Below are 13301 nucleotides of genomic sequence, written 5' to 3'. Positions count from 1 at the left end.
CAAAGTGAGGGCCCACATAACCTGTGCCTGGCTCTAAGCCACTTCTTCCATGATACGAGGGCTTATGACATCTTTTGCCATGCCCCAATAAGCTAACAGAGGAGGACAGTATTAAAGTGTCTGGCAATAGCCCTTGGTTGGGAATATGGTATTTTGAATGACTGGTTTCTCCAAGGCAACCACACCTGAGTTAATTTGCTTATATGCTCCTAGTTTCAAGAAAGCAAGTATTTTTCTAATTCTCTCTCCATTGACTGTTTCAAAGAAAACTATACTATAACTGCAAGAAAAAACCTAACTCCAGGACTTCGTTCTCTATTTTCTTTTCCACCCAATTTCTCTCTTCTTTTTCCTTCTCTCCCTCCCTCCTTTCCTCCCTTTGCTCCTTCCCTCCCTCCCTTCCTTCCTCCCTTCCTTCCTTACTTCCTACATTACCTCCCTGTTTAAATTCCTTCACAATCCATCTATTACTTATTAGCTGTGTGGCTTTGGGCAAGTTCCCTAACCTCTCTGTTAAACATCCCAAAGAATGATTTTTACATTTTTTTAAAGATTGGGGGTGGGGACCAACGAATAGTAATATGGGACAGAGAACTCATATGGCCCACAAAGCCCAGTCTCGCCTTCTACCATATGAAGTACACGGGATCATCCATAAGGATGATTTAAAACAAATAAAATCTGAGGGCTTCCCTGGTGGCGCAGTGGTTGAGAGTCCGCCTGCCGATGCAGGGGACGCAGGTTTGTGCTCCGGTCCGGGAAGATCCCACATGCCGCGGAGCGGCTGGGCCCGTGAGCCATGGCCGCTGAGCCTGCGCGTCCGGAGCCTGTGCTCCACAACGGGAGAGGCCACAGCAGTGAGAGGCCCGCGTACCGCAAAAAAAAAAAAAAAAAAAATCTGAATCGAATAAAGCCTTAGAAGCCTGCTGGCAAGCAGTAGAAGGACGAGTGGAACAAGCTGAAGGGCATCACCCTGGCCCCGTTGTGGATGCTTCAGTGGGTCTCGGAAGTCCCCCCATCGCAGTCTCCCGATTGCTGGGAATGTTGGCTACTAATGGATTACGGCCGAACTGCCCTCAGCTGAAGAGACCTGCCCTGCCTAAGGAGCCTGCGCAGCGCCCCCCTGAGGCCTCTCCTGCTACTGCATTGCAGCGCCATTCCTCCCTCCACCCAAGACTGGGCCCCTTCCTCACAGGTGTTAATCATGAGCCTCTTCCCCAATGACCCACCTGTGTATGAATCTCCATCCCAGAGTCTATTTCCCAGGGAACACGACCTAAGACATCCCTCCACAGTCTATTCCCAGCATAACAGCTAGAGTTAGCCTCTTCAAAGCCTCTTCAAAGTAAGTCGGGTCATTCCTCCTGTTTGAGATCCTTTCAATGACTCCCAACTCATAAGCATCAAAGGACAAGCGCCTTGCCATCTGCACCCCTGCCTCTTTGACCTCATCTCCTACTCCTCTGCCCCTCGATCACTCCAGCTACACTGGCTTCCTTGCTGTTCCTCAAACACACCAGGCATCCTCCTGCCTCAAGACCTTGGCATGCACCATCCAGTCTTCCTGGGATGCTCTTTGCTCTGCTGTCTACTTTCCTCCTCCTTTAGCTGCTTTAAATCTTGACACAAAGGTGACCTCAGCGAGGATTTCCTTATCCTCTACCTAAGTGTGCCCAACTCCACCCCACCCCAGAGCGCCACATCCCTCGTCCCCATTTTAGTTTTGTCCATACCATGTATCAACATCCAGCACACAATATATTTCCCTTACGTAGGTTAATATCTGTCTCCTCCACCGGAACGCAAGGTCCATGAAGGCAAGGACTTTTTTCTGTTCTGCTCACTGCTGTATCCCCAGAACCTAGAGTAGAGATGGTACCCAGTAGTTGCTCCATCAATAGTAAATAATTGAGTGAATAAATGGAGAACTATGGACATGGAATCAGAAGACCTGTGATCTTTAGAGAAGTCCTTTAAACAGCATCTGACTCTTTTCACGTTAAACATGGGAACAATTCTGGGACTTCCCTGGTGGTCCAGTGGTTAAGACTCCACGCTCCCAATGCAGGGGGCGCAGGTTCAATCCCTGTTCAGGGAACTAGATCCAGCCATGAAGATCCCGCGTGCTGCAACTAAGACCTGGAGCAGCCAGATAACTAAATAAATAAACAAACAAATAAATAAATAGAAATGGGAACAATTCTTATGTCATTTTAAAAAGATTATGCAATATAACATTTGTGAAAGCATCATATGATAAACTGCTAAATAATTGTAAGGTACAATTTTTCCTTAAGCTGAATTCTTCATCAGTGAGCTACTCAATTTGTACAATCTAGAGCTGCCAGATTGCCGAAAAAAAATGTAAGCTTCTGACATTCAGACACAGAAAACCCTGAAAATAGTCCGGTATTCAAATAAATTGTAAAACGATTTATTCCAAGGCCATACCCCACATGTACAAACAATGACATGCACCTCTTCAAAGACTTCATAAAAAGAGCAGTCTTTACATTTTACGTTTTATAACAATTTGAAGACCTTCCTTTGCTCCCATCAAAAAAGTCTGATAAAACTCAGTTCCATAAAGTATCTAATGTATTTTCTTGTTTCTGTAAAACATATTGTCTCTTTAAATGTGAAATATGCAAATGTAACATTTTATTATGAAATTGTTCTCAACGTCTGAAATTCTTGATCATCTACAGAATCGCATTGCCACATAGTTTTTTAAATGACGTAAGAAGATAAACTGTTGAAACCTTTTTTGAGGCCATTTTTTCAGATGTTTACACCTCTCTGACTAGAAGTGCAATGTGGTCTTGACAGCTCCTTTTATGTGAGCAATCTCAGTGGTTACTCAGTATACTGGACAAAGGACGGCAGCAACACCACTCATTTCAAAATTCATATGTTGTAAGTCTTTTAAAACAATGTTAAGATCTCAAATCAAAGCTATTGCTACAGTGATTCACTAATTCCTTGACAGATATTTTAATAAATATTCCTCAGCTCTAGAAAACTGTTCGTAATCCTTTAAAGCAGGAGTCAGCAAACATGTTCTGTAAAGGTCCAGATAATAAATATTTTAGATTTCTCAGGTCACTTCTCTGCTGCATATTCTTTTTTTTTTTTTTACAACTCTAAAATATTTTTTTTAAATGCTTAGCTCTGCTGTACTCTGTTAATCCCCTACTTAAAAAAATAGAAGTTGCTAGTCTCTAAATTAGACTGCTCAAGTGTTAATAAAACGTAAACTCCACATTTTACAGTAAAATAAATCCATGGTTTCTGACCACTAAATTGAAAGTTCATAGACAATAGGAAATGAAGCCCATTCAAAGAGTGGGACTGCATTTCAGATACGCTGTTTAATCAGTAGCACTTTCTTATGGCTTCTTATTCATTTTGAATTGGATAATTCATGCATGTCTTTACCTTTCGTGTGTGTGTGTGTGTCTTTACTTTTTTCATAGGGAAAAAAATCTCCCCTTGTGACTAATTTAAAGTTTGCAAAATCAAAGACTGGAATACTTCCATGCTAAAAGAGGTAGACGCATACACATAGGTCTATGCACTTACAAGCACGTGTGCAACAAAACCACTATTTGATTTATAAATGCTCTCCACGGCTAAGAAGGAACCAGTGGAAACCAGCTAGAAGGTACACAGAACAGTCCTAAAGGACGTCCTCATTTGTTTTTATCATATGTGGTTGTTACATGTGAGGAAAACATGATTAGTTTAAAATATCAACTAATGCAACAGCATGGTTAATTCAGGTTCTTGATGAAGATAACCTGGCGTTGACTAAAAAGATACAACAGAGAATTCAGCAGGCATTAGTTTAGACTCTGATACAGTTAAAAAGATCTGTTTATAATACTGTTTAATCTATAACACGGGCCTATAGCTTGGTACTGAGAACCACAACTCTGTGTGTGTGTGTGTGTGTGTGTGTGTGTGTTTGCATGTTTTCCTTTCCTACTACAAACTGTGCTGTGAACAAATCATGGCAAATAAATGAGTTGTGAATTTGCTCAAATATATCATTAACAAGTTGGAAGCCTCTTGAATGACGAGCTCATGGTATTCTATAAAAACATTTACAAATTCTAAAGCTAAGAAAGTTGCAAACTTTGGTATCCCTAAGAAAAAAGCTCAGTTACGGCAGTGAGCCCAGGCCCAGTTTCTGAACTATAAAAAGTAAAGTTTTCAGTGCAAAAAGAGTATCTTGATAAATAGCAATGACACAACAATCACATGAAACAGTTAAAGACTATAAAACACATAAGTAATACCCTGAAGGCATGTTTTGGTATTAAAAAAAGGTACTTTGGGGCTAGGAGAAAACAGGCTGTTTTACCTATTTAACTGTGAGGTGAGTCTGGGCGGAGGACCGTCTAAACCCTCCCTTTTGGCAAAAAGACCCCACACATTTACAGCTCATCATGTTTTTTCTTAAATGGCCACTTCGGGTGTTGCAATACGTGGTCTGCAGCCTGAAGGACAAGGTACATAAATTCTTCTACATCAAAAGAGTAGTTGGTAAACTTCGGATGTTCCCCCAGAGTTGGGTGGTGGCCCTGCACAAACGAAGCAAAAGACAAATTGGTAAGGTGTTGAGGATGTGGTTTTCTGAACAAGAAGAAAGTTATTTTACTTTGGCCAAAGGAACTATTTCAGTTTATGCTCTACATCAGAGGTAGGCAAATTTTTTCAGTAAGAGGCCAGATAACATATATTTTCAGCTCCATGGACCACAAAGTCTCCACCGCAATTATTCAACCCTGCCAGTGAAGTGCTCAAGCAGCCATAGACAGACAACACATAAACAGAGGAGCAGGACCATGTCCCGATAAAACTTTATTTATAAAAACAACTGGAGGGCCAGATTTAGCCCACTGGTCTGTAGTTTCCTGATCCCGTCTCTAAATAATTTAATAGATCTCTCTAGGCCCAAATTTCATGAAGTTCTCTTTTCCACATAAAGAGAGAGAGTAATTAATTTCTCCTTTCCCCCAATTTGCAAATATAAAGCACAACAAATCACGATTCCAGAGAAGAACCATTTTATCTTTGGATTGAAGTTCAAAGATAGTTTGTCACATTAACTAGACACTTTAAGCCAATTAAAAAGAAAACAGGATGAGTTTTGTCCTGAACTTTACCTTATCTTGAGGAAAGACTTTGCTCTGCCTTCGCCAAGTGATGTAGTGGATGCCTCTCAGCCTGGCCAGGTCCAAGTAACAGCGTTCATCTCCACAGTTGTATCTAAGGACACAAAGGCATCCACACATGGGGCTTTTGCCTGGGATTGCTGGCCAATTTGCAATTCTCTGGGGAAAAAATTCACCTCCCAAATATGTGCTTACAAAAGGTTTTATAAACGGTAAACAAGAGTGAGAGAGATTCGTGTTCATAGCAGCAGTGTTCACAATAGCCGAAAGGTGCAAACGACCTGAATGTCTACCAACTGATGAATGGATAAACAAAATGTGGTATATCCATACAAGGAATAATTATTGACAATAAAAAGGAATGAGTATTGATCCATGCTACAACATGGATGAACCTTGAAAACATGATGCTAAGTGAAAGAAGCCAGTCAGAAAAGCCCACATATGGTATGATTCCACTTATATGAAATGTCCATAATAGACAAATCTATAGAGACAGAAAGTAGATTCGTGGTTTCCAAGGGCTGGAAGGAGGATGGAATGAGAGTAACTGCTGACAAGTACTGAGTTTATTTGGGGGGATAATGAAAATTTTATAAAATTATGGTGGTGACAGCAATCAGAGAAGAAAAAGAAATAAAAGGAATCCAAATCGGAAAAGAAGTAAATCTGTCACTGTTTGCAGATGACATGATACTATACATAGAGAATCCTAAAGATGCTACCAGAAAACTACTAGAGCTAATCAATGAATTTGGTAAAGTAGCAGGATCCAAAATTAATGCACAGAAATCTCTTGCATTCCCATACACTAATGATGAAAAATCTGAAAGTGAAATTAAGAAAAGATTCCCATTTACTATTGCAACAAAAAGAATAAAATATCTAGGAATAAACCTACCTAAGGAGACAAAAGACCTATATGCAGAAAATTATAAGACAATGATGAAAGAAATTAAAGATGATACAAATAGATGGAGAGATATACCATGTTCTTGGATTGGAAGACTCAACAATGTGAAAATGACTCTACTACCCAAAGCAATCTACAGATGCAGTGCAATCCCTATCAAACTACCAATGGCATTTTTCACAGAAACGGAACAAAAAATTTCACAATTTGTATGGAAACACAAAAGACCACGAAGAGCCAAAGCAGTCTTGAGAATGAAAAATGGAGCTGGAGGAATCAGGCTCCCTGACTTCAGACTATACTACAAAGCTACGGTAATCAAGACAGTATGGTACTGGCACAAAAACAGAAATATAGATCAATGGAACAGGATAGAAAGCCCAGAGATAAACCCACACACATATGGTCACCTTATCTTTGATAAAGGAGGCAGGAATGTACAGTGGAGAAAAGACAGCCTCTTCAATAAGTGGTGCTGGGAAAACTGGACAGTTACATGTAAAAGTATGAGATTAGAACACTCCCTAACACCATATACAAAAATAAGCTCAAAATAGATTAAAGACCCAAATGTAAGGCCAGAAACTATCAAACTCTTAGAGGAAAACATAGGCAGAACACTCTATGACATAAATCACAGCAAGATCCTTTTTGACCCACCTCCTAGAGAAATGGAAATAAAAACAAAAATAAACACATGGGACCTAATGAAACTTCAAATCTTTTGCACAGCAAAGGAAATCATAAACAAGACCAAAAGATAACCCTCAGAATGGGAGAAAATATTTGCAAATGAAGCAACTGACAAAGGATTAATCTCCAAGATTTACAAGCAGCTCATGCAGCTCAATAACAAAAAAACAAACAACCCAATCCAAAACTGGGCAGAAGACCTAAATAGACATTTCTCCAAAGAAGATATACAGATTGCCAACAAACACATGAAAAAATGCTCAACATCATTAATCATTAGAGAAATGCAAATCAAAACTACGAGAAAAATTTTTTTTAAATAAAAAAATTTTAAAAAAACTACAATGAGATATCATCTCACACCAGTCAGAATGGCCATCATCAAAAAATCTACAAACAATAAATGCTGGAGAGGGTGTGGAGAAAAGGGAACACTCTTGCACTGCTGGTGGGAATGTAAATTGATACAGCCACTATGGAGAACAGTATGGAGTTTCCTTAAAAAAACAAATAGAATTACCATACGACCCAGCAATCCCACTACTGGGCATATACCCTGAGAAAACCATAATTCAAAAAGAGTCATGTACCAAAATGTTCATTGCAGCTCTATTTACAATAGCCAGGAGATGGAAGCAACCTAAGTGTCCATCATCGGATGAATGGATAAAGAAGATGTGACACATATATACAATGGAATATTACTCAGCCATAAAAAGAAACGAAATTGAGTTATCTGTAGTGAGGTAGATGGACCTAGAGTCTGTCATACAGAGTGAAGTAAGTCAGAAAGAGAAAAACAAATACCGTATGCTAACACATATATATGGAATCTAAGAAAAAAAAAAAGGTCATGAAGAACCTAGGGGTAAGACAGGAATAAAGAAACAGACCTACTGGAGAATGGACTTGAGGATATGGGGAGGGGGAAGGGTAAGCTGTGACAAAGTGAGAGAGTGGCATGGACATATAGACACTTCCAAATGTAAAACAGATAGCTAGTGGGAAGCAGCCACATAGCACAGGGAGATCAGCTTGGTGCTTTGTGACCACCTAGAGGGGTGGGATAGGGAGGGTGGGAGGGAGGGAGACGCAAGAGGGAAGAGATATGGGAACATATTTATATGTATAACTGATTCACTTTGTTATAAAGCAGAAACTAACACACCATTGTAAAGCAATTATACTCCATTAAAGATGTTAAAAAAAAAAGTTATGGTGGTGGTTGCACAACTCTGTCAATATATTAAAACCATTGAATTATACGATTTAAATGAGTGAATTGTATGGTGTGTAAATTATGTCCCAATAAAACTGTTTATAGAAACACACACACACAAAAGAGTGGGAGAGATTATTTTAAAAATATTCCCATAACTAAATTATCTTAACTTTCCAAAAGCAGAATAGGATTAAAGAATGGAGGGGACCTTTATCAATAGGACTGTGAACTAGATATTAACTCCTAATACCCCCATCTTTGTACATATGAACGTGGCTTTGGGGTAGGTAACATATCCTCCAAAGCAGAAATTGATCCCAGGTCTGTTGACCTCCAAGGCCTGAGATTTCTCAATGACATTTCTTTCCTTCCCTCCCTTCCTCTCTGGAAGAAATGAAGAACTGAAATAGAATCTACAATTATCTGGCTATTTCTCTAACATATATATATTTTTAAATGTTTTTCAGGGTGTTGGAAGTTCATGACAACTTTTTTCTAATTAGTCTCTCATTTAAATGCCAAGTCAAGGGCTTCCCTGGTGGCGCAGTTGTTGAGAGTCCGCCTGACGATGCAGGGGACGTGGGTTCATGCCCCAGTCCGGGAGGATCCCACGTGCCACGGAGTGGCTGGGCCCGTGAGCCGTGGCCGCTGAGCCTGCGCGTCCGGAGCCTATGCTCCGCAATGGGAGAGGCCACAGCAGTGAGAGGTCCACGTACCGCAAATAAAAAAAAAAGAAAAAAAGAAATGCCAAGTCATTTTTAAAATGCAACCATAAAATAAAAATATTTAGATGCAAGGAGGGGAAATCAGGTAACAGTAATCACTATTGGTATCCAGAGTAGAATTATTAAACGAGAGAAGTCCATGTCTCCATAACCAACCACCGAGTTAAAGGAACACTCTGGGAAGATTACTTTCCCCTTGAGGCCTCAGTCTCCCTGTGTATGGAATCAGTGAGCACTAGGCAAAGTGGTGGGCTTGTGTTTGGAGCTGTGCTCTTCACCCAGGCATACAGGTACTCAAACTCTCTCTTTTTCTTAATTGTGGTAGAAAACTCATGACATAAAATTTACCATCTTAACCATTTATAAGTGTACAGTTCAGGGGTAAGTATACCTTATTGTTATGTGACCAATCTCCAGAATGCTTTCATTTTGCAAAAGTGAAACTCTGTCCCCATTAAACACTAAGTCCCCGTTCACCTCTCCCCCCAGTTCCTGGCAACCTCTTCTACTTTCTGTCTCTATGGATCTGACTACTCTATGTACCTCATATAAGTGAAATCATACGGTATTTGTGCTTTTGAGAGTAACTTATTTCACTTACCATAATGTCCTCAAGGTTCGTCCCTGTCATATAGCATGAGACAGGATTTCTTTATTTTTTTAAGCTGAATAATATTCTATTGGATGTGTGTGTATCACATTTTGTTTATCCATTCAACAGTCAATGGACAACTGAGTTGCCTCCACCTCTTGGCTAATGGAAAAACGTAGCTATGAACATGGGTGGGCAACACACAGGTTCTCTTTTTTTTTTGTGGTACGCGGGCTTCTCACTGTTGTGGCCTCTCCCGTTGCGGAGCACAGGCTCCAGACGCGCAGGCCCAGTGGCCACGGCTCATGGGCCCAGCCGCTCTGCGGCATGTGGGATCCTCCCGGACCGGGGCACGGACCTGTGTCCCCTGCATCGGCAGGCGGACTTTCAACCACTGCGCCACCAGGGAAGCCCCAGGTTCTCTTTTAACACAATAATTACACTGATTGCAGGGAGATGCTTTCAGTTTGACAGGAACACAGAAATGCACTCAGAGGAAGGAAACCATAGATTCACATCTCCCGAATCCTGCTGAGATGGGGAAGGAAAGAGATATTTGCTTGCTAAGGGCAATGGCAGGCTGCAGACTTCACATTTTTAGTTTTAGGTCTTTTTTTCTTTTTAGATGCCTACATGATGTGACTTCTTTGTAATGATTAAATATGAAGCCTTTTGATGCTCTGAATGAAAGCCTCAGCTGGCAGAAAAAGCATTATCAGCTGCCTCAATGTAAAAGTGTCCCCAAACACTTACAGTTCAAACACAGCAGCCCAGTCTGGAAGGAAAAGTAAATGGGTAAGACCAGCTCCATGCATTCCAATAAATATGTCCGTGTTATGCGTGATCCTTAGCTGATCTAAAAACCCAAGTTCCCTGTGAACACAAAGAACAACAAAAGAAAAAAGGGGAGGAGAGGGAAAGTATTAAGTTGCGTAAGCTCATGATTCATGGTAACAGCGTTTATACAATATCTTTCCCAATTTAAAGCACCTTCTGCCATATTTTTTTGCCAATTTCAAATCTACTCCAGAAATTAACAACTTAATTACTTAATAACATTTTCTCTAAGTTAAGCTCCCTTTTTTTTAAACTTACATTTTCTTATTTTAGAAGAAAACTTTTATACCTGTCTTAAATGGAAAACCAGTAACTCATGACATGAAGAAAACTGTAAAAATAGATATAATGAAACTAAAAAGCATTATTCCAATGTAGGTAGATAACATTGCAAGGCAGAGCTCTGAGCCTGAGGCTTGCTCCCTCTTTATGAAAAATGAAATTAGCAAGCATTAAAGTGATGTTATGATATATTCGTACCAAACTGAAAACTATTTCCTTAAAATCATATAGGAATTTTTACAAAATAAAATAAATTCCTCCTTGTGTGATTTGAGTCATTCGATTACCATCTGGGTACTCCTAAGATTGTCTTGGATGCCGTGACGGCATTTTCCTGTCTTTGTGGATTTATGAGGGATAAATCCACAATTGTATGCACCTTGGGACTGTAAAAGTAGTCTTGGAATTCAAGACACTAAAAGATGTGCAAACTCTGAACCGAAAGTCAGTGAGGCTGGGAAGAATTGCTGGACAGAGGCTAACACTCTGAATAAACATAATGGAATCTGATCTCCCGGTCCCACCCACTCCAAGTGAAGAAAAATAAATAGGTCCGCTGGCATCTAAGAAGGGAAAGCAAATTTCCTCTTAATCAGCTTCACCTCTTTAAAGAGCTTCCTCTCCCAGCAGAACAGAAACCCCACACTCCGCACAAGGGAAGGGAGACAAAGCCACCAAGTGTGTCTCACACGAGGTACATGTGCCTCAGTTTCCCCAGGGATGCCAACCGATACCGAGGCAAGGAGGGGCATTTGTCCGGGGGAATATATCCGTGGAGTTATTATTTCTGGAAAAGGCCCAAAGGTCAGGACTCACAAACCTCGATGCCGTTAGGTTACTACTGTGTCCCTCAGATTGGCAAGGTCTGAATTTACTGTCACTCTTCCTTCATCGGGGAAACCCCTACGTATTCTTCAAAGCCAGTCAGTGACAGAGCCTCAGAGGTGCCCCCCCGCCCAGTTCTTTCATCCTGACCCCGGGCCCTCTTCTACCTCCACATTTTTCCTCAGGTGGCAATGAGGGGAGTCACCGTGGCGAAGTGTCACCCGTCCAATAGGAATAGCTTCGCCAACCTCACAAGACTCTCAGAAGAGGGAGATGAGACAGAGCTAGGGAAGCATAAGAGTAAGTCTCAATAAATGACAGCTGTTCTTGCAACTGCTATTTATTCATATTCAGTGTCTGAGGTCCTCAAGACAAGAGCCATGCTTCCTTCATAACTGAATTCCTACTGCGAGGCCCATGGTAGGTACCTGATAAAGATGTGTGGTATAAATGAACAAATGTATAATGAATGAGGTGCAAAACTCCCACACTTACCAATAAGTTTAAACCTAGCTGTGTCAGGCACCCTATGCTGGTATATGTATACTTTTTTTTTTACATAGAAAACAACTGTTTGGACAACAGGACTATGATTGTGGGTGGGCCAAGGAGGGAGAGAAAAGTTTTCACTTTCCTTTGGAACCTTTCTGACCTTTTCTACCAAGAACATGTATTATCTTTACAGTATTATTGTTTTCATGTCAACACGGGTTACCTAGACAGTAAATGATAGGCAGGTTCTGTCTTTCCAAGCTGTTTACTTGTATCAGAATTTTAAAAGAAATGTAATATTTGAAAAGATTTTTAGAAGCCTATTATTTGATGAACCTCAAATTATTCCCTTAATTATTCCCATATTGTAGGTCAGAAGTTGAAACCCAGCAGCTAGCAGGCAAGTGAAGTCTACAACATTTTTTTAAAATTCGGAATTAGTTGCCGACTTTTAGAAATTCAGAAATTTCAAATGAAAATCAGGATTCATCACTTCTCTTTAAAAAAGGGATGGTGCGGCAGCATCAGGCCCCTCACAGCTGAAGAGCTTCCGCCCCCTACGCCTGGGGTCCTCACCTGCCCATTTCATTCACCGATGGCGTCCGCTTGTCCCTTCCAGGTCTACATGCGCCAACAACTCCCATTTACAAAGTCCTTCCTCTCACCCATTAACTCATCAAAGTCAAAGACGACAGTGTCTGCCCAAGAGTGGGTTATTACTTACTTATACTTATAATCGACAATCTGGACCTCAAATGTAGATACCGTTTTCAGTGCATTTACAAGCTGGGAAAATAAGAGAAACCTTTAGAATTTCTTTTCCTTCCTTCTCTTCTGTTTTACTTACCTTGGAGTCCCCAAATTTTTATTTTTCATATAAAATATTTTTCAAGCATTAAATATCCTTCAGGTCTATTGTGTTTAACCCTTAACTGAGTTCAAGTGCAGGCTCCACGCCTGCATTTTAGGGAGGATACGCTACCTCCCTAAAATTGCACTGCTCCGAGTTGCTATGAGGCTGCGGGGTGACAATTCGTAAGAGCAAAGGGCTTGACATAGACGCACATGAAGTGTTAGCTATTGTTATTGCAATAGTTAGTCCCTCAACTTTCAACATATATTCGTTGGGTACCTACTTTGTTCCAGAATTTTCTTCCTACCCATTATCTCATTTCAGACAAACCCCTAGTGCTTTGGAACCTCACCCACCGAAAATACTATATTCCGGGCAGAAAAACATTTTCAACCTCTCTACGCAGGAAAACAACTATACTTTTAGCGAAGAGAAACTAAGCATGATTAATCGATCATCGAATGCATCGTCATGGTTCTCTATGTCCCTCACAATTCTAATCTTGAAGTAGGGCAGGATTGCAGGAACCATCATTTAATGAGAGCATCTGGGTTTTGCTATCTTTTCACGAGTCAAGGAAAAGAGAAAGGTGCTTTCTTCTCTGCCTGGGAGCTGCCTCTCCAAGAGATGCCAATCCTGGGAGAAAAGCAGCCAGTTGGGCGCTCTTTGGCTTGGTATTGGAGCTGA

The 13301-nt window shown here is 40.7% G+C and overlaps 1 protein-coding gene across 4 annotated transcripts in view; it reads right to left on the bottom strand.

Moving 5' to 3' along the window:
* Nucleotides 1–4009: 4009 nt before the first annotated feature.
* The window catches only part of EOGT (EGF domain specific O-linked N-acetylglucosamine transferase), a 36949-nt gene continuing 27657 nt past the window's right edge, over nucleotides 4010–13301 (bottom strand). For 3 of the 4 annotated variants that reach the window (XM_030867682.3, XM_030867685.2, XM_070046606.1), the window contains 4 exons: nucleotides 12486–12547; nucleotides 10079–10198; nucleotides 5172–5274; nucleotides 4010–4586 (listed from right to left, as the gene is read on the bottom strand). In XM_030867682.3, coding sequence (XP_030723542.1) covers nucleotides 4440–4586; nucleotides 5172–5274; nucleotides 10079–10198; nucleotides 12486–12547 — 432 coding nt within the window. In that variant the 3' untranslated portion in view covers nucleotides 4010–4439. Of the gene's footprint in view, nucleotides 4587–5171; nucleotides 5275–10078; nucleotides 10199–11436; nucleotides 11554–12485; nucleotides 12548–13301 lie in introns of those variants that run through there. The other variant, XR_004041907.3, reaches the window with a different exon arrangement.

Source organism: Globicephala melas, chromosome 11, assembly GCF_963455315.2.
Source record: "Globicephala melas chromosome 11, mGloMel1.2, whole genome shotgun sequence".
In the NCBI taxonomy this organism is placed as follows: Eukaryota; Metazoa; Chordata; class Mammalia; order Artiodactyla; family Delphinidae; genus Globicephala; species Globicephala melas.
This window is presented reverse-complemented; position numbering and strand designations above follow the sequence as displayed.